Here is a 20,000-nt window from a genome sequence, read left to right on the forward strand (position 1 = left end):
GGAAAAAAACTGCAACAAATGGACAGTTGAATGATATTATTCTTACTCTACCCCTCCCCCCCTCCCTCCTCCATGTGAGATGATTTTCCTGGGGAGTGAAGGCCTCTTGGGGAGCGGATACATTAGCGTTATTTTCAATGGCATGTCGGTGGTAACTTCACCTTTTCCATTTCCCTCATCTTCCGAGTTCGCATAATCTACAAATCGGTCGAAAGTAGATGCGGACGACGTGGCAAGAAAGTCTGTTGTCTACTAAGAAAGGTACTCAGCTCCACAAATAATAATAACCATGTTCATACGATTTTTAAACAGTTATTGCATTACATATCGTTATATCTTTTTCAAGTGTGCTTATTATTTTTAAACGGAAATACATTTCAGAGTATCCGTGACATCACCATTGTTTACATGCGCGCGTGTTCCAAACGTCCACAAATACAAAACGTACATTGCTCTCTTTGCCCGTTTAACCCCCCCCCCCCTTTTTTTTTCATTTACCTGCTTTGGGAGAGCAACAATATGATTGGATTCAGGACGTGGGTCGCCCTACTCGCGAGAGCCCGGGATACAAGAGCTGAAATTACCTGGCGATTACTTGAACTCGCCGGGGATTACGTGCCGGGCTGGCGATGGATTCAACTAGGATTTCTTAAGGAAAATGTATGAAGTAATCATTATTATTATTTTTTTTTAGGTAGTGTATTTAGGTGGAACGTGCTGCGATAGAGGTAGTGATGTGTTTTGTTGTCTGTTGCTTAATTACAGTATATCAGTAAGGATGGCCTTAATTAGCTGATATTGGCGAGGGGAATGTCTTAGTCAGAGTCAGTATTTTGTGGGAATGGGGGAGAAAGAAAGAAAGGGCGACCATTTGCTTCCGAAACCCATGCGGGATTTTCCGCAAATCCGGATAAGGCGAGAGCGAAGAAGAGGAAAGATCCCGGATGCTGCCATCGTTTCCCGTCTCTACCATCGCCTCTGCCAACATCTCAGCCACCGCTTCTCCTACCGTCGCCTGTCTTTGCCATCGCCTCTGCCACCACCTCTGTCACCGGCGCCGTCTCTGCCATCGTGTCTGCCATCGCCTCTGCCACCGGCGCCGTCTCTGCCATCGCCTCTGCCACTGTCATCGTGTCTGCCGCCGTCTCTGCCATCGCCTCTGCCACCACCTCTGCCACCGGCGCCGTCTCTGCCATCGTGTCTGCCACTGCCATCGTGTCTTGCCATCGCCTCTGCCACCACCTCTGCCACCGGCGCCGTCTCTGCCATCGCCTCTGCCACTGCCATCGTGTCTGCCGCCGCTTCCGCCCCCGATCATCGCATGTCCTCGGCTTTTATTTGATCGGATCAGATTAATGGCATCTCGGCAGTCCTTTCTTTGCTTTGTCCGACTCGGATTTCCGCTTAGCTTGACGAAGCCCAATTTTCGCTTCTTCTCCCCCCCCGCCATCATCCCTGATCTCTTTCTCTGTCACGTACCCCTCTCCCTCCTCTCTTTCCTTTTCCTTTTTACCCTCTCTCTCGTTCTTTCACTTCCTCTCTCTCTCTCTCTCTCTCTCTCTCTCTCTCTCTCTCCTCTCTCTGTCTGTCCTGTCTCTCTCTCCTCTTCCTCTCTCTCTCTCTCTTCTCTCTCTCTCTCTCTCCTCTCTCTCATCTCTTCTCTCTCCCTTCTCTCTCTCTCTCTCTCCTCCCTCTCTCTCTCTCTCTCTCTCTCTCTCTCCTCTCTCTCTCTCTCTTCTCTCTCTCTCTCTCTTCTCCCCTCTCTCTCTCTTCTCTCTCTCTCTCTCCTCTCTCTCTCTCTCTCTCTCTCTCTCTCTCTCTCTCTCTCTCTCTCTCTCCCCTCTCTCTCTTCTCTCTCTTCCTCTCTCTCTCTCTCTCTCTTCTCTCTCTCTCTCTCTCTCTCGTTCTCTCTCTCTCTTCGTCTCTCTCTCTCTCTCTTCGTCTCTCTCTCTCTCTCTTCGTCTCTCTCTCTCTCTCTCTCTCTCTCTCTCTCTCTCTCTCTCCTCTCTCCTCTCTCTCTCTCTCTCTCTCTCTCTCTCTCTTCTCTCTCTCTCTCTCTCTCTCTGTCTGTTTCCTCCCTCTCTATCGCATTTTTCTTTTCCTCCCGTTCCTATTCTTCTTTACTCATTTCTTCTGTTCCTCGTTTTTGCGATATATTTTTCCGCCATTCTGTGTTACTCCTTTTTGTTACTAGCGCCAGCAGCCATTTTCCCAGTCGTTTATTTAGCTCGATTTTCTTTCACGTCCGAATTTATTTCCTTCGCTTCTCACATGCTCGGCAGCGCACGTGTCTGACCGGCATTTTTCTCCTTGCTTTCCCATGCATTTTCGTTTGTATCTCTTTCGTATTTTATTCTGGTACTGGTCCGTTGCTCTCCGTTGTTTGGTTTTTGGATTTTGGTTAAGGAGTAAGTTCTGTATTACCTACCTGTCTCTTCTTTTGCACCCTCACTTCCCCTTTCATTCTTTTCCTTCTGCTACGTTTTCCTCCCTCTCTTCGTCTTTATTTTTTCTGTTCATTCTCTCCTTTTTTTCCCTTTAAATCCCTTTCTTCCCTCTTCCCTCATCTTCGTCCTCGCCTCTATTTTCCTCCCTCTCAACTGTGATTCCCCTTCCTCTTTTTCCACCCGGCCGTTTCCCCTCCTTCCCTCCCTTCTCCGCCTACTTTCTCCGTTGCTGCCTCCTCATGCTCTCCCCCTTCCAACCCCCGTCACGAAACGGAAAGAGGCATGGTCTGTACACTAAAATGAGGGATAATGTAACCAAAATGGTCTAATAAGAACCGAGAGCATCGTAATAACGTATCAGACATTGAGTTTAGGAGTTAACCAAGCGGCCGTCGCCAGGGACGCTTCAACTGTGGGGAGTTCAACGACGGATAGTCTAAATGCAGATACGACTAAAAAGTCAGATGTGCATCCTGGCAATTACAAAAACTGGACTTCGTAGCAGTTTAGTGAATAGGAATGGGCCAAATAAACCGTGCCGATGGTAAACCTACACAGAATAAGGACCCCATAAAGATTGTATATATAAATGTCCAGTCACTCCTCTGTCACAAGGAGGAAATTTAAGTGAAAGTCATGTTGATATTTAATGCATCATGGGCGCGGGGAGGAGTTAGTATCTATATTAGGGACGACTTCAAGGCGACCGAAGTCATCACAGGCTTTGTTAAAGTTGATATATCAAGATGTATGGATTACAATAGAATGTAGGAAGCTACCGTCTATCATTTTTGGCTACATTTATCGACATCCTCATGGCCATGTTACTTCTTTTAGCTAGATTTCAGATTGCTTTAAGAACATTTGTCTGCGCGGGAAACCCGCTTTTATCCTGGGTGATTTTATTGATGATCTGTTAGCATCTGATAATAAAGTTGGCAAGTTTATCAAGAATGAAGTTGACTCAGGTCATAGATAGACCATCAAGGATGACCTGCAACTCTTATAGACCTTATTATTACTAATAAATCAGACATTATTACTAGTCTTGACGTAATTCCCAGCCCGGTGGCAGATCACGAGGTCATATCTGCTATCCTCAATATAAGCAAACCGAAAAGGCAGCCAGTGTATCAAACGTTTCGGTGCCTTAGGAACTATAGCCAACATAACTTTCGTAAATTGCTACTAAATGAAGGGCCTGCTCTTAATAGCATTCTTTAAATGTGTAAGTTAAAAATGTAACTAATATTTTCTTGAAATATATGGATAACTGTGCACCAATCGTAACGAGGAAAATAACCCGGCCTTCAGCCCCGTCGATAACCGATGATATCAAAGCTGCAGTGAAGACGAGGGACCAGCTTAGAAAAAAATATTACTCGTAAGAGTAATAGGTTCAATATGACCTTGCGTAACAATTGCAAAGAAGAGAAGAAGCGACTTAAATTACTTACCGTCAAAGGCAAAAAACATTACAGAGAAGAATTCCAAAGCAAAAGAAATGATATTACTGCGACGTGGAAAAACACCAGAAAAATAGTTCCTGATGCTAAGAGTAATTAGAAACACATACATGGTGGCGATAACTTACGTGAGAGAGTTTTTTTCAAGTGCTGGAAAAGATGCTTACGAAAAGTCACAAGTGAATTTTAACCTACATGTTACTGAAGCTACTGACGAAAGAATTACACTTCAAATGAAAGTCCCAACAGCAGCTTTAGACTTGATCCTGTGGACTGCAACGCTGTCTTTTTAACCTGTAAAATATTTAACTATTTCTAATTCCTAAGTTTCTGATGGGATTCCATTTTGATTCATGTCAGTTATTGCATTTTATAGTATGATTATTGTAAACAATTTTATTGTTACCAATATATTTAACTTATGGAAAATCCCTCACATCTCCCCCTACACAAAGCGGGTGACATCGAGGATGCAAATAACAATATCTTTTCTACCAGTATTTTCAGTAACAGAGAAAATTGCAACAATGAGCTAATGTCCATTTTGGAGTCAAACAGACTTTTGTCTGATAGTCAGCCTGGATTTCCACAAAGGCTTTCCAACCGATAAGGTATATGGTAATTTGGCAATAACAAAATATCACTTCTTTTACTTCTAGACTTTTCTAAAGCTTGTGACATTGTGAGCCACGACATCCTTATAAAGAAACACACGCGAATCATTGTTGTTCAGTCACTAGTGCTGGGCATAATTAAATATCGTTCAAAAGTGGCGGTCACAAGTAAGTCACAGATAGAAAGGGTTCAGAAACTCCATTTTAGTTTTTAAGATCTTGAATCATCAATGACCTGACTGGCTATTTAACATACGTACGGTTAACGAAATAAGAACTACAAGTACAAGGCAGAGTAACGAGTTGTTTGTTCCACGAACCTTTACTAATTTTGGAATGAAATGCTGACGGTGAGAAGCCCGTTAATCTGGAATACGTTTCTACAACAGGTCAGGGATACATGCTCTATTTCAGCTTTCCAAGACAGATTAAAGACATATCTTTTATCTAAACAGAACTGACTAGCTGTGATACGCTGTTTGCCAATTGCCAATATACGCCTTATTGTGGTCATTCTTGTTGCTTTAATGCTGACACCAATACAATATTTTAGACGTTATTAATATAACTTTAAATCATTTTTTATCCTAATACGATATTTATTTAATACTATAATGATTACAGAATTTGTGCACTGTAAAATCATATAGTTAACCAGTGTAATGAATTACCAGTGTAAATTGAAAATAGAGATTATTAATATTATCATTATTATTATTATTATTAGTAGTAGTAGTAGTGTTATTATTATTGTCTTCCTCTCCCCCCTTCCACCCAGCCGCCTCTCCCACCCTCCGCCCTCTCTCTCTCCTCCACTTCCCCACCCTCCCTCCCTCCGCCCCCTCCGTCATACGTCACGCAGGCGACGTACATGTACGGCAACCAATGCCTGTGACGTAGGGAGACGATAACCGGACGCAGTATGTGGCCTTTCCCGAGCGAAGCGTGTTTGCCGAACCTCTCCTAGAAGCTTTTTTCCCCTTCCTCCGCTGGTAAATCACTCTCTTATGTAAATAACCGTAAATTTGTTTCCTCGCCGGTGTGCAACCAGCGTAAATATGGTTATTGATAGACTGCTGTGTGCGTTTAAGGAGGGTGAGGGAAGGAGAGGAAAAGAAAGAGAAAGAGAAAGAGAGAGGGGGCAAGGACACGTTCGTAGGGAGTGGGCAAATAAAGAAAGGGAAACGGGATGGGAATTTTGACCTATTTAGTATTATTGTTTTATATTTTTTACATGTTTGTTTTCCTATTTGTATTGTATTATCATATACTTTGTGTATCAGGATGTGGATGAATGGATGCATGTGTGTGTATGCATGTATATTTGTGAATGAGCAAATCGAACTCTTCCCCCCCCCCCCCATACACACATCACAGCGATGAGCATTATATTTCAGTAACATGTTATCTGAATGTTCTGTCACGCAAGGAAAAGAGAGACAGTGAGAATCTCGGTTGCGTAGTGCACCCTAGAAATGTACCTTCTGTAAAGAGTTCGATAGGATTTCTTAGTGCAAGGGTCTCTGTTCCAGGACTTAGTCGGTATCATTTCTATCTGTTTGTCTGCATATTTATTTTCTGAGGTGGTCTTGGTTAGACGTAGTTAAAGAGTACAAAAAACAAAAAAGTGGACGCAGTAGGGCGCTTGTTTTATGTACTCCATAATTTAATTTCGACGGAAAAGAGCAAGTGATTGAAAGTAGGATTTTAGAAAAGAATCGCATTACGAGTAAGCCTCTTTTGATTGTTTTTTTTTTTTTAAGATAATACCAAGGGAAAAAAATTGTTCCTGTTACACGACCACCCCTAATTGGAGAGGCCAGACATAAAAGAATTATCGATTTTTCGCAAGAAAATAGATAGTAAAAGAAAGAAAGAAAAGAGAAAAGAGAAAAAATCCGAAGTGCAGCCCTGTTTACTTTTTACCAGTTACTGGAAATCGATATTTTTACGGCGTATCTTTCATGAAATTTAAATATGTTCAGGACAGTATAGATGAAAATAACACAGACAACCTCGTTACTTTATCCGAGACGTTACGTGCACTGCAACACACCATCAACTCCGAGATTAAAATTGATGAACTGAAAATTCGCAACAGGAAGGGGAAATAGACAAAGCAGCCCACGGGGTTTGAACAGCGGCTTGGTTAGCGCCGGTTTACAGTGACGCTCGGAATTCTTTCCAAATGTTTGGAATTCCGTCTCGAACACACAGGTGATGTGGCTCTTGTTGCGAATGTTCGGGGGATTTCGAAGCTTCATTCACGACGCGACTTGTGCCCGCGACTGGACAGGATGGAGCGGTGTAGCCGGTGGAGGAACTTGGACCGACCACTTTCCGAAGTTGTGGCGAATTGAGGATGCAAAGGCGTGTAGCTCAGGAACAGACATGTGTTGCGTATTGCATGCAGGCTGTGCAGCCCTGTCGTAGATGGATATATTGGGATGGGATTTAACTTTGTAATATTTTCGTCCTTATGTTTTTTTTTCCTTTTTGTTTTTTGAGACATTTCATGTCATTGTGAGACCAATAAATTATTGGAATTTTAGAGAATAATTGGGCCGATAACTGGCATTAAAAAGTCATTTGGAAATTCCTGAAACCCTGCGCCAGTGTACCTCGGCTGTTACAAAATAATCGAGTTACAGTCACATGACAGTCCAGAGATACGTTGGAGACAATGTAGAACTGCAGGAATGTCCAGCAACTGTTGCAAGACATTTCTGTGACTTTGCCGTGGTCGACTGTTTCCATATTCGATGGGAGACAAGTTAAACCGAAATCGCGTGTCTGAACTATGACATGGCAGGTGTGCATCAGTCTAATAACAAAGTCGCGTGACTTATCAGATAAAAGTATCTTAGTGTATATGTAGAGCAGAGACAGCAGCGAGCGACTGTTACGAGACAGACGGCCGGAAAAGAAACGTTTCGCGGTTTTTTTTTATCTTCATTTATCTTGTATGGATCCAACTAACACTGAAAACTCTCTCTCTCTCTCTCTCTCTCTCTCTCTCTCTCTCTCTCTCTCTCTCTCTCTCTCTCTCTCTCTCTCTCTCTCTCTCTCTCTCTCTCTCTCTCTCTCTCTCTCATTGCATTTCTCTCTCGTTAATTTTTCCTTTTTTAATCTTCTCCCCTTGTTACGTCTAAACTTCTACGCAAGGAAAGTGTTAATCCCTGAGACAACTTTCCCGGGAGTGATAGCTTCAAAACTTTCCGCTTGTAAAAATCATGGGAAGTTAATACGTAGGAAAGGAAGATGGCGGGGAGTGTCCCTTCTTCCGGGGCGAAAGAAAGGCGAGCTGGCGAGGGGAAAGTGCAGCGGGAGAGGCAGAGGGAGAGGAAAAATGTAAGAGAGGGAGAGAGACAGAGACAGAGAGAAAGAAAGAAAAGAAGAAAGAGAGATAGTGTGTGTGTGTGTGTGCGTGCGCGCGCGCGCGCATGTGCTTTGTATGTGTGACGGAAGAACCTCAAAGTTTATTAGCCGCATCTCTTATTAAACACATACACAACACGGTAGATTTCATTTCACGACCGTGGCAGCGATAAACCTCACTTTACGTCACCGAGTTGCAAATGTTATTCTGTAATTCCCCTTTGTTTTTTTATGAGATTGCGCAACCTGCCGTTTCTTGCGATAACGAGAAGGTAGAGCGCTGAGTCTCCCGGGTGCAGGGGGAAGGGGAGTCATCAGCTGTTCTGGAGGTGGGGCATCAAATGTGGGGGGAGGGGGAGGGGAGAGAGGTTTTGGCGGGGCGGGGGGAGGCGGAGATGAGCGGTTGAAATGCTTGGTTGGATGCCATTTTGAAAAATAGAAAAGGACGGAAAGTCATGAAGGGGGGGAAAAAGTCGCGAATGTTGTGTACACGCATGGAGTCTTAATCCAATTTTGGCAGTTGGGAGCGTGAGCCAATTTAATTTAAATGAAGGGAGGTCTTATTGTGTTTATTATTATTTTATTTCTTTATTTTTGGGGCGAATTGTTCAAAGTTGCGTTATTTTATAGGCATGTGTTTTTTTTTTGTTTTTGTATTTGTTTTCGAAGTTATGTTTAGCCACGCGTTGAGCAAAGACAATCTCGTGTTTTGAATGAGTTAAAGCCGAGGTCAGGTCAGGGTAAGCCAAGGGTGGTCCCTGAACTCCCCCGATCCTCGTGAAGGGCGTGGCGAAGGAGGGAGCCGAGAGGAGGGCGAGCAGGGGAAGGGGACGTCGCAGCACACACAGGTCGGAAATGCGATAAATGCTCAGGATACACAATAATAAAGAAGGGGGTGGAGGAAAGGCGAGACGGAGGAGGCAAGAGTGGATGGGAAAGAGTCCAAGTGGGCGTTTTCCCTTATCAGAGTGTCGAGGCGAGGGAAGAGGAGGAGGAGGAGAGGAGGCTGGTGCGAAGAGGAGGAAGAGGTGATGGAAGGAAAGAAGCTTGAGAGTGAAGCCAAGTCACGGCGTTAGTTTGGAGAAGCAGGATTTTAATGGTTTTTGGTGACGGCAATAAGGCTTCTTCCCCCCCTCCTCTCTCTCTCTCTCTCTCTCTCTCTCTCTCTCTCTCTCTCTCTCGCTCTCGCTCTCGTCTCGCTCTCTCTCGCTCTCTCTCTCGCTCTCTCTCTCGCTCTCTCTCTCCCCTCCCTCCCCTCTCCCTCCCCCTCTCCCTCCCCCTCTCCCTCCCCCTCTCCCTCCCCCTCTCCCTCCCTCACTACCTCCCTCTCCCTCAATATATCCCCCACCGAACAAAGAGCAGGAACGAAAACCGAGTATATCCTCATTCGACACAAAAGGCGAATTGCATAACATCTAATCAAAAACAGCCGAGACAATAAAGAAGAAGAAAAAAAAGCGCGCAAACGAATGAAGGTCAAAGATTAAACAGCCAAGTGTAAGAGGAGCGGTGAGCGGAAGGGAGCTGGATGAAAGGCGCGCTCTCTTACCCGTGCGAAGCTCAGGATCTTAAGAGCTTCAGATGCAAGTGTTGTTGGCGAAGGGGGGGAGGAGAGGGGGGAGGGGCGCAAAGGGCGGTGTACAGCAAGGGGAGATACGCTGTACGAGGGGGCGTGTTGGTATCACGGGAGGAGGGGAAGTGGCACCAAGGGAGAGGGGATGGTACCCAGGGAGGGGGGAGAGAGGGAAGGAATGGTTGTATAATGGTACGGAGATAAGGGTGTGTAATGGTAAGGAGAGGGAAGCAAGAAAGGGGGAAAATGACCGTTTATGATTGTACGAAGGAAAGGAGGGATAAAAGAGGGAGAACGACTGCGTGTAATGGTATGAAGAATGGGGAGTGAGAGGAAGAACAAATATGTATAATGATGTGTAGGAAGGGGGGATAATAGAGGAGAAGAACGACTATGTAAATGTGCGAAGGAAGGGGGAATAAGAAAGGGAAAGAAAAGAAGGGAAATGATAAAAAAGAGGGGAAGGACGACTGTTGAGGAACGACTAATGTAGATCGTTCAGCTGCAAGGGAGACCAAAGAATAATGATAACTATTAAAGCCGATAGTGATGAGTGACAAGGCGAATGCGTGGACGGCTCGGAAGTAAAATTAGGAAAGTCAGCATCGTTAAAGGAGGAAGGAGGGAAGACGATCGAGGAAGGAGAGGACTGGATGGAAGGAGGAATGAGGACAGAAGAAGGGAGAGGCGACGCGAGGGAAGGACGAGATAAAGAGGAACAGAAGAAGGGGATAGAGGAAAGACGGCGAGGAGCAACCTGAGTGGAGATAATGAGGAGCGATAAAAGAGAATGGACGGAGAAGACTGATAAAGAGGGAGAGGAAAAAGCAAGTGAAAAGGATTGTGGAGGAAGCGAGCAAAACACTGAAGTTTGGAATTGATAAATGGAGGGAAGCAAGAGAAAAAAGCAAGAATGGATGGATTGGAAGGATTGAAAGACTTCCAGACTCGTACCTCAGGAGGGGCTAAAGGAGGGAGGGGGAGGGGGAGGGGGCGCTCACCTGGAGGTAAGAGGAAGAGAGAAAGAAAAAGAGAAAGAAGAGGGTTGGGGAGGAATTTGCAATTTTATCGTGCAAGGGAAGTAATGGACACCCGCAGCCAAGTGGATGAGCCATAGTAAGAGGAAAAAGGAAGGAGGAAGGAAGAGCAAGAAGAAGGGAAGAAGAGAGAGAGCGAGACGGTAAAGGGAGGGAGGTGGAGGAGAGGGAGAAGGCGGCGCAAAAAAGGCAGTATATGGTAGAAAAAAACATTTTCAATAAATCTAGTTTTTGCATTGTGAGTTTTTCTACCATAGTATCAACACAGAAGAGTGTTTACCATTCAAGGCAGTATATGAAGACAGGGAGGAGAACCTTCGTCCAGTATTTCCATCCTTAGACACACAGCTCCCCCCCCCCTAGCCTCTCCTCCTCCTTCTCTCCCTCCCCATAAGACCCCCATTCCTCTCCTCCCCCACAAGACACCCCCCATCCCTCCACATAACCCCCCTCCCTCTCCCCCACGCCCCCTTTTTGCATAATGTATGTCCAGCCTCTCCCTGGAAGATGCTAGCCACTATAAAGTTTTGGTTGAGTGGAGATCTACTCCGAATATGGTTGTGGTAGCGCACCTGTACACACACATTCATATATTTGTGTGCATTTGTCCATTTACCTGCCTTAATGTCTGCCTGTGTGTCTGTCTGTGTGTTTGTCAGCCTTCTGTATGTTGGTGCTTGTAATTATTTTCCTGATACTAAGGCTGGTGTGATTTCAGTGGGGTTACAGGGAATTTCATCGGAATGCTGTTAATCTACTGTTTTAACACCTGTGCGCGGAAGGGCAGGTGTTATTAAGTATGTGGAAATGAGTCGTCCTTGGACATACACATGTGATAGACATGATCACGTGATAATCAAAGATCATAAAGTTGTAGTCAGTAATACGAACGATGAAATAGGCGTTGTATCACAAAGAGATTATTAAAAAGTATAGTTGGCGTAGTTCATGGCGTGCTAGTTCACACACGCATACATATACAGACTTACCCAGACACATACATTCATACTTACACACGTACACATTCATACATTTACATCTTACTCGGACAGGCGTACACATATACTCACACATTTACACGCATGCACCCTCACATACATTTACATACTTGCGAGCATACACATACACATACATTTACACTTATACACGTACATACTCACACATATCCAAATACATACATATACGCATACCCATACACACATACATATTTATAAGCAAACTTACATGCATAGACGTATACACACATACATATACCTGCTTACAGGCATACACACTCACGTATACACACATGTGCGCATTTTAATCGTCTGACCTCACTCCTGGGGCTTAACCTTGACTGACCTCCGCCTTGATCAGATCCCTCACGCGACGTGTAATCCCGGTCATTCCGCGATGGCCAATCAGCACCCCCCCCCCCCTTCTTCGGCTTTTAATTTGCTCACGGCTCATTTCGGTTATTTGGACCGGTTGACCTTTGACCTTGCCTACCAGTTCGCCCACGTGATGGAAAGGAGAGATGACGATTTGTAAAGAGCTACGGCTTCGTTATCATTGTTGCCGTCGCCGATTCATTCAGATGCCATACATCCGACGTCATGATTGTATTTTTTATGGCTAATCCCACGGATCTAGGTGCAAGGGGCGCCGGGTAAGTCACCTGAAAAGGCTGTAAACGTGAAGCCAGACCAAGCCAAGTTTCATTCATTACGAACTCTTGTTCTTGTAATGTGATCCGACACGAGAGGAGGAGAGAATGGCAGAAAATAGAAAGAGGTTTATTGCTTAGGAATACCATTGCATACAAATTAATGTACACAAGCTCATATAAAAAAAAAAATGTGTACAAAGAAGGAATGAAACCATCACAAGAAAAAAAATCAAACAATCACACAAAAAAAGGAATATTTAAATATTTGTACACACCTTCACCAAAACAAATTCCTAGCACGTGGTCGTATAAACAATCGATCGACAACCATCGAATTGGGTATATTGTATTATAACCACCAGCCATTATGAACGCCTGCCAACGACTTCTATTTTTGTTGTTCATTAATTTGTCATTAAATTTGGATTAATTGGGTAATTAGGTATGCATGAGTGCGGTGATGTAGAGTAACGCGGCGAGCGAGGCGGGCCGAAACGTCACACTTTTAAAGGCGCCGAAGGGCCAGAGTGCGCGCGTGTGCTTGCGAATCAATACTCGTTTGTCCGGAAAACTGCTGTGAGCTGATCATGTGGTGCTTGTTTGCTCTTTGGCCTCGGGGGAGAAGGAGCTCGAGCTGCACGGCTGTTCGTCTCGCTGTCCCTCTCCGCCGCTCAGTCTCAGTCGCTTGTCTTTGTCTCTCTTTTCTCTCGATTTTCTTTCTTTTCTCTCTTTCTTTATTTCTCTTTCTTTGTATCTCTCTCTCTTTGTATCTCTCTCTTTCTTTGTATTCCTCTTCTTGTATCCATCCATCTACTATCCATATCTCTCTCTCTCCCTCCCACCCGTTCTGGCTCTCCTCCTCCTTTCTCTTCCTCCATTCTTCCTTCCGCTTAGCGATGATCGTCTCTCACGAACACGCCAAGCGCCTCGTCCGTGGCTATGGGCGGATGTCAGGGCCGCCGACGCCGAGGGGCCAGCGGAGACTGCAGGGCTCCACCCACCGTCTGTCCCACGCCGGCTTTGTGCCACCCACTCTCCTGGCGGGGGGCGTGACGTGCTACTTGCTCTCGCTCTCGCTCTCGCTCGCTCGCTCTCTCTCTCTCTCTCTCTCTCTCTCTCTCTCTCTCTCTCTCTCTCTCTCTCTCTCTCTCTCTCTCTCTCTCTCTCTCTCTCTCTCTCTCTCTCCCCCTCCCTCCTCTCCCTCCCTCCCTCCCTCTCTCTCCCTCTCTCCCTCTCTCTCTCCCTCCCTCCCTCCTCCTCTCTCTCTCCCTCCCTCCCTCCCTCTCCCCCTCTCGCTCTCCCTATCCCATCTTCCCACTCACCTGCTGCTCTCCCCGTGCTTCTACGTGCTTTTTTTTTTTTATCTCATTTGAAGTGGTACAATGATGTATAGCTTTTAGTTCATCCATATTTTGATTCCCATCTTGTGGAAGAACAAAAATGAAGTTCATCTGCAATAGCAGACAGCGATACTCCCAGAGGTACAGTATATATTGCCTCGTCTTTGCTTGTCCAAATTTGTCCTCCCTCTCTCTCTCTCTCTCTCTCTCTCTCTCTCTCTCTCTCTCTCTCTCTCTCTCTCTCTCTCTCTCTCTCTCTCTCTCTCTCTCTCTCTCTCTCTCTCTCTTCTCTCTCTCCTCGCTTTCACTCCCTCCCTCTCTCGATTTCACTCCCTCTGCATCTCTCCATACTTTTCCCTATCCTTCTTTCATTCTACCCCTTCTTTTTCATTCCATTCCCCATCACCCTCTCCATCCTTCCTTCCTGTACGCTGCAATCGCTTAATAGAACACTGAGACCCATGTTCACGAAGGCCATTACGTGATAACTTGAGATTCGTGAAGTTTCGGCGAGAGTTAAAAATTCCGAAACGTGCTCAGGGGGATCAAAACACACCCTCAAAAGTTACTGTCCTTTGCGATCATGCGTGAACATTGCGCAGAGACCCACAACCCTCGTTACACCCGCAGCATAGAGAGAAACTCCTGCTGGCGGTGCACCTGTCCCGGAAACGCACTGGCCGGGCGAGCGAAGGGCACGGCGCGGCGGTCAGCACGGCCGGTGTAGGCCGGTCAGAGGTCATTGGTTCATCCTTTTATTGTTCTGTTTGTACGACCCTCTTGCTAAGTCTGTTGTTTGTTTAATTTTTGGTCCGTCTACTGAGCTTTTGTGTGTATATTATTTTTTTGTGTAATTCTCTTCTTTTTTGTTCAAATCTCTCTCTCCTCTCTTCTTCTCTCTCTCTTCTCTCTCCTCTCTCTCTCTCTCTCTCTCTCTCTCTCTCTCTCTCTCTCTCTCTCTCTCTCTCTCTCCTCTCTCTCTCTCTCTCCCCTCTCTCTCTCTCTCTCTCTCTCTCTCTCTCTCTCTCTCTCTCTCTCTCTCTCTCTCTCTCTCTCTCTCTCTCTCTCTCTCTCATTCACGCTCTCTATCTATCTGTCTATCTATCTATCTATCTATCTATCTTTCTATCTACCTCCTACCTACCCCCTTCTCTCTCTACCCTACCTCATCCCTCTTCTTGTTCCCTCTCCTCCTCCTCCTCCTTTTCATTATCTTGTCTTTCCGACCTTTCCATCCCAATTTTCTTCCCATCCTCATCTACAACACAACTTTAATGAGTTCGTTAACGCAGAGGAACGCGATGGGGCTCTCGTTGACCCTCCAGGCTCGTGTTTATCTTTACGCTAAATAGGGTGGAGGTTTTTGTAAGCCTGAAGATGGTTTATTGCCGTCTAGTTCGCGAGTCTTTTTTTTATACTTAATTGGTGTATTCTTGTCATTTTTTTATTTATTGATTGCTGCATTCCCTTTGTTAGAAATGATGATGATAATAACGGTGATAATAATGATGATTGTGAGGATTACGGTGACGACGACGACGAGGAGGAGGATGGTGGTGGTGATAATGATAACGATAACGATAGCATGCTCCCTACCGATCTTCCTGAGTTAACCTGCCTTACATTGATTGTTCTCCTGCAGCTCCCCTCTCCCCGTTATCATCTCCTCTTCCTCCTCCCTCCTCTCTCTTTACTGTCCCCTCTCGCCTGTATCCTCTGCTCTCTTCTCCCTTCTCTCTTCTCTCCTCCCTCTCTCTTCTCTCCTTCCTCTCTCTTCTCTCCTTCCTCTCTCTTCTCTCCTTCCTCTCTCTTTACTGTTTCCTCTCTCCTGTATCCTCTCCTCTCTCTTCTCTCTTCTCTCCTTTCTCTCTTCTCTCCTCCCTCCCTCCTCTCTTGTATCCTCTCCTCTTGTGTCCTGTATCCTCTCCTCTCTCTTCTCTCTCTGCTTGATCGTTATGCCCTTCTTCCAAAGACCTTCTCTTTATTTTCTCCCCATTCTCTTTCTCATGGTGTCCGTTGCCTTTATTTAAGAATTGTGCTTCTCTCCACATGCCTTGATATTTCCGTCGAGGCTCTTTGTTCAGCCAAACTATCTTCATCTCTACTCGTGTCACTCATATTACGAATTTCACTCATTTTACTTTTACTCGCCACGTTTATTTCACTCACTTTACTCATGTCAGTGATTCTTTACATCTCATTAATTTTTTCTCGTATCCTACTTATTTCAGTCATCATCCTCATTTTCTATTCCTTTTTTTTCCTCTGTGTCTATTTCCTTTATCTCTTTCCATTCCTCTCTTTGTGTATTTCCTTTATTTCTTTTCATTCCGCCCTTTACTTATTTCCACCTTCCCCTTGCCATCAGTCTCCTTGGCACACTCGTTAAGTTTCTCTCTCTCTCTCTCTCTCTCTCTCTCTCTCTCTCTCTCTCTCTCTCTCTCTCTCTCTCTCTCTCTCTCTCTCTCTCTCTCTCTCTCTCTCTCTCTCTCTCTCCTAATCTTCTTGACCTTCCTTCCTTGTCTTCCCTCTCTTCTCAGTTTTCCGCTCTCCTGCACCCTTTTCATTTTTTTTCTTCTGCTTCTTCCTTTCCATGTGTCCTCCTTACTCCTCGTCTTCCTCGCCTTGGTTTTCCTTTTTCCATTTGTCTCTCTCTTCTTCTCTTTCTCTTACTTCATCTTCTCTTCCTTTCCTTCTCCCTTCATCTTCCTCATCCTCTTCTTCTCCCCTCTTCCTGAACAGCGCCCGTTCCTCTTCCCGCTCATCCTCCTATTAGTTAAAATTCGGGCATTCTCTCGCCGCCATGCATAAATTTGTCACTCTCCTGCTTTATGCGCGGGCGACTTCATGCATTTTGTAAAGTTCCCTTGCATGGCGGGGCACTTTTCTCGTTTTCTTTGGGCGGGAGAGCGAATTATCTGTCTTTCCCTTTCTCTCTTTCTTTCTTTCTTTCCTTTCTTCTTCCTTTGTCTTTGTTTTCATTTTCGCTCTTCCTTGCTCTATCCTTTCTTTCGCTCTCTCCCCCACCTCTCTCTCTCTCTCTCTCTCTCTCTCTCTCTCTCTCACTCTCTCTCTCTCTCTCTCTCTCTCTCTCTCTCTCTCTCTCTCTCTCTCTGTATGTATGTATATCTTCTCTCCTCTCCTCTCCTTCCCTCTCCTCTCTCTCTCTCTTCTTCCGTCTCTGTTCCGTAATGTGCACATGTGCGCTTGGCATTTGTTCCGTAGTAACTCCCCTCGTAACAGCCGCTCGACGCGCGATCCAGTTATTAACAGTCATAAAGGGAATTTAGCGATGCTTGGAGTTCAGGAAGTACACTGCATGCAGCGGGGTGGGTGGGGATTGGGATGAGGGCGGGGAGGGGGATAGAGGGGGAGGAAGAAGCGGGTGGGGGATGGGGATTGGTAGAGGGGGAGGATTCTCAGACGACCGCATAATGATGCATGGCGGCAGAGGCAGCGCCATTGGCGGGGAATTAAACAAACAGTCGAGGGGTCGGCAGGGGAGGGTCGCGGCCGCCAATTCGAATCGAGATCCAAAAGTTTTGTATGTGTTGTACATGTTAGAGGAGGTTGCAGAGTCCTCTAAGAGGAGGTAGGATTGTTTATTTATTTGTTTGCTTCGTTTTTGTATCGTTTTTAATGTGCCTGCGTCTGTGTATATGAATTTGTATTATGCACTTTCCATTTCCGCATTTGATTATAGCAATCAAAATATAGATTGACTATTATTTGTGCAACACAAACAAGTATTACAAAACGGGTTGTTTTGTTTGATTGGTTGATTTCATAATTTTTTTTTTGTATGACCGTTTTTTTATTATTCTTTAGTGATTCTCAAAGTGGGGGCAGTTCGGGGGGAGGGGGCAGGAAGCACTTCCTAAGAGTAGTAGTTATTTGGAGTAAATTGATAGATGATGATTATGAATAAGTGACGCAAATAACTAACAACACTGCCTAACCAGTTTCGGAGAAGGTGCATTTCTTAGTCTTATGAATGAAACACTCGGCAGTTACTTTCGTGTGCCTGGAAGGCGAGAAAAGGGTGTTCGGGTAACTTTGGCCATTTCTAATTGATGAAAAAAATGGTTCAAGGACAATGACAGCAGCAAAACAGCAACGTTTATTTTAAAGTAATTACCAGAGAAATTAAAAGTTAATTGCAAAGGAGCATGATTTGATTATTTCTTTGTCAAAAAAATCTTTATTTCTTGAGTAAACTTAATGCCCTTTATTCCTTTTATTTTTCTGTTGTCTCTTTCATGCATCGTCATTTTATCATTAATAACAAGAGAGAGATTAAAGCAGATTATGTTGCCTTTGTCCGTATTGATTTATAATAATTATTACTGTATAGTTTTACGAATATCGGTGAGTGTGCAGGAAGGTCTCCCCTCTCTCTGCTTCCCCTTACTTCCCCTTTGTATTATTTTCTCTCTCTTTTTCCATTTTTACTCTATAGTTTTTGTTCCTTTTCGCTTTCTTTTTTCTTTCTCTATTTCGTTTTCTCCTTTCCTTTTTCTTTTCCTTACCATTTCAGTTTCTTTTTCTATTCCCCATTCTCTCTCTCTCTCTCTCTCTCTCTCTCTCTCTCTCTCTCTCTCTCTCTCTCTCTCTCTCTCTCTCTCTCTCTCTCTCTCTCTCTCTCTCTCTCTCTCTCTCTCTCTCTCTTTCTCTTTCTAGTCCTCCTCCTTTCCCTCATCCCTCTTCTCTCTCTCCCTTCCTCTTTCGTCCCCCTCATCTCCCTCCTCTCCCGGCAAAAGAAGATAAAGCTTGGGGTCAGTGCGAACTCAAAAGAGAGATTACGGGGGCAGGCGGGACAAGGGGGTCGATATGGGGGACACTTATTATTACATTAGTGCGTAGTCTTGACCCGGTGGGAGCAGGGAAATGATCTGAGAAGAGGGAGACGGGGGAGAGGAAGAGGGGAGACGGGAGAGAAAAATAGGGGGGGGAGGGAATGGAGGAGAGAGAGGGGAATGGGGAGAGGGGGGAGGGGGTTCGGGCAGGAGCCGGAGAGTGGGAGGAGGAGGCCAAAGTCGCAGGAAGTTGGGCGGTTAATCGTGTCGAGATTATCGCTCGGATGACCACGTGTCCCGCACATTATAACTTGTGCTTCATTTGTTTGCTTAATGGTTTACTTGTGTATTTTATTTATAGTGATTGGCGTGAGGTTGCGGCAGTGCGGCGTTACGTCATTTCATCACAGGGTTTACGAGGCCCCTGTGAGGTGTGCGTGTTCTGGGAATAGCGGGGAGGGGGGTGATGTAGGGGACGGAGAGAGATGATTATACGAGTAATAAGATAAAGGTAATAGGAAGGAAGAAACGAAGAAGGGCTGTAGTGATAGAGAGGCGTAGAAAGAAAGAAGAATTGTGGAGAAGGTTGAAATGAGAATGAATACAGAAATGTAATTGGCGCGTTTCAATTAAATTTCGGTAAGAATTACACCCACATGTAACTCTGATGAAGATTTAATCTATAGCCATTTATTACGTCCCTTACGTAATGGAGTTATTCATTCTCAGTTATACCTTTTCCCACGTTTGTCGCACAGAACTTTTCAAGAAGGAACTGATAAGAGTTGGAATGACTGAGAAATTAATGAAGAAGAGGGGGAAGGTAAAGAGAAAGAAGACACGGAAGGCAGAAAAAAAGGTCAGTTCATTGTTTTCCGTCATGGTTGCGAATCCGTTGCCTAGTTACGGATGCAGCGGAGGCGAGCGAAGGAAATTCACACGGGAGGATCCTCAGAAGCAAAGCACGAGACTGACCCGCGGCTTTTCCCTCTCGTTTCCAGGTTACGATGCCGGGGCCGACGGGGCGACGCTGCGGGCGCCGGACACGCCCAACCAGGGGGTAAGTCGCGTCTGCTTGGTCTTCCTTGGGCTTCCCCTTGGGCGCTCCCCTTGGGCGCTCCCCTTGGGCGCTCCCCTTGGATTTCCTTTGCCTACCCTTAGCCTTCCCTTGGTTTCTCTTTAGCCTCCCCATGGTCTCCCCTTAGCTTCCCTTTAGCTTCCCCTTGGATTTACCTCGCCTCTTAATCTCCCCTTAGCTTTCCTTTAGCTTCCCCTTGGATTTACCTCACCTCCTAATCTCCCTTAGCTTTCCTTTAGCTCCCCTTGGATTTACTCGCCTCTTAATCTCCCTATTCCTAGCTTCCTTTAGTCTCCCTTGATTTACCTCACCTTAATCTCCCCTTGCTTTCCTTAGCTTCACCTTGATTAACCTCCCTATCTCCCCTTAGTTTCCCTTACTTCCTGGTTACTCGCCTCTTATCTCCCCTTCTTCTTAGCTCCCCTGGATTTACCCACTCCTAATCCCCATTAGTTTCCTTTAGCCTTCCCTTGGATTTACTCCCTTAATCTCCCCTTAGTTTCCCTTTAGCTTCCCCTTGATTTACTCCCTCTAATCTCCCCTTAGCTTTCCCTTTAGCTTCCCCTTGATTTACCTCGCCTCCTAATCTCCCTACTTTCCTTTACTTCCCCTTGGAGTTACCT

The 20,000-nt window shown here is 45.3% G+C and overlaps 1 protein-coding gene across 3 annotated transcripts in view; it reads left to right on the forward strand.

Annotated features, from left to right (window-relative positions):
- LOC119581069 (oxysterol-binding protein-related protein 8-like) overlaps positions 1-20,000 on the forward strand; it is a 79,017-nt gene that overhangs the window by 33,103 nt on the left and 25,914 nt on the right. For all 3 annotated transcript variants that reach the window (XM_037929382.1, XM_037929381.1, XM_037929383.1), the window contains exon 3: positions 19,301-19,359. In XM_037929382.1, coding sequence (XP_037785310.1) covers positions 19,301-19,359 — 59 coding nt within the window. The remainder of the gene's footprint in view (positions 1-19,300; positions 19,360-20,000) is intronic.

This window comes from Penaeus monodon, chromosome 14, assembly GCF_015228065.2.
Source record: "Penaeus monodon isolate SGIC_2016 chromosome 14, NSTDA_Pmon_1, whole genome shotgun sequence".
Classification (NCBI taxonomy): Eukaryota; Metazoa; Arthropoda; class Malacostraca; order Decapoda; family Penaeidae; genus Penaeus; species Penaeus monodon.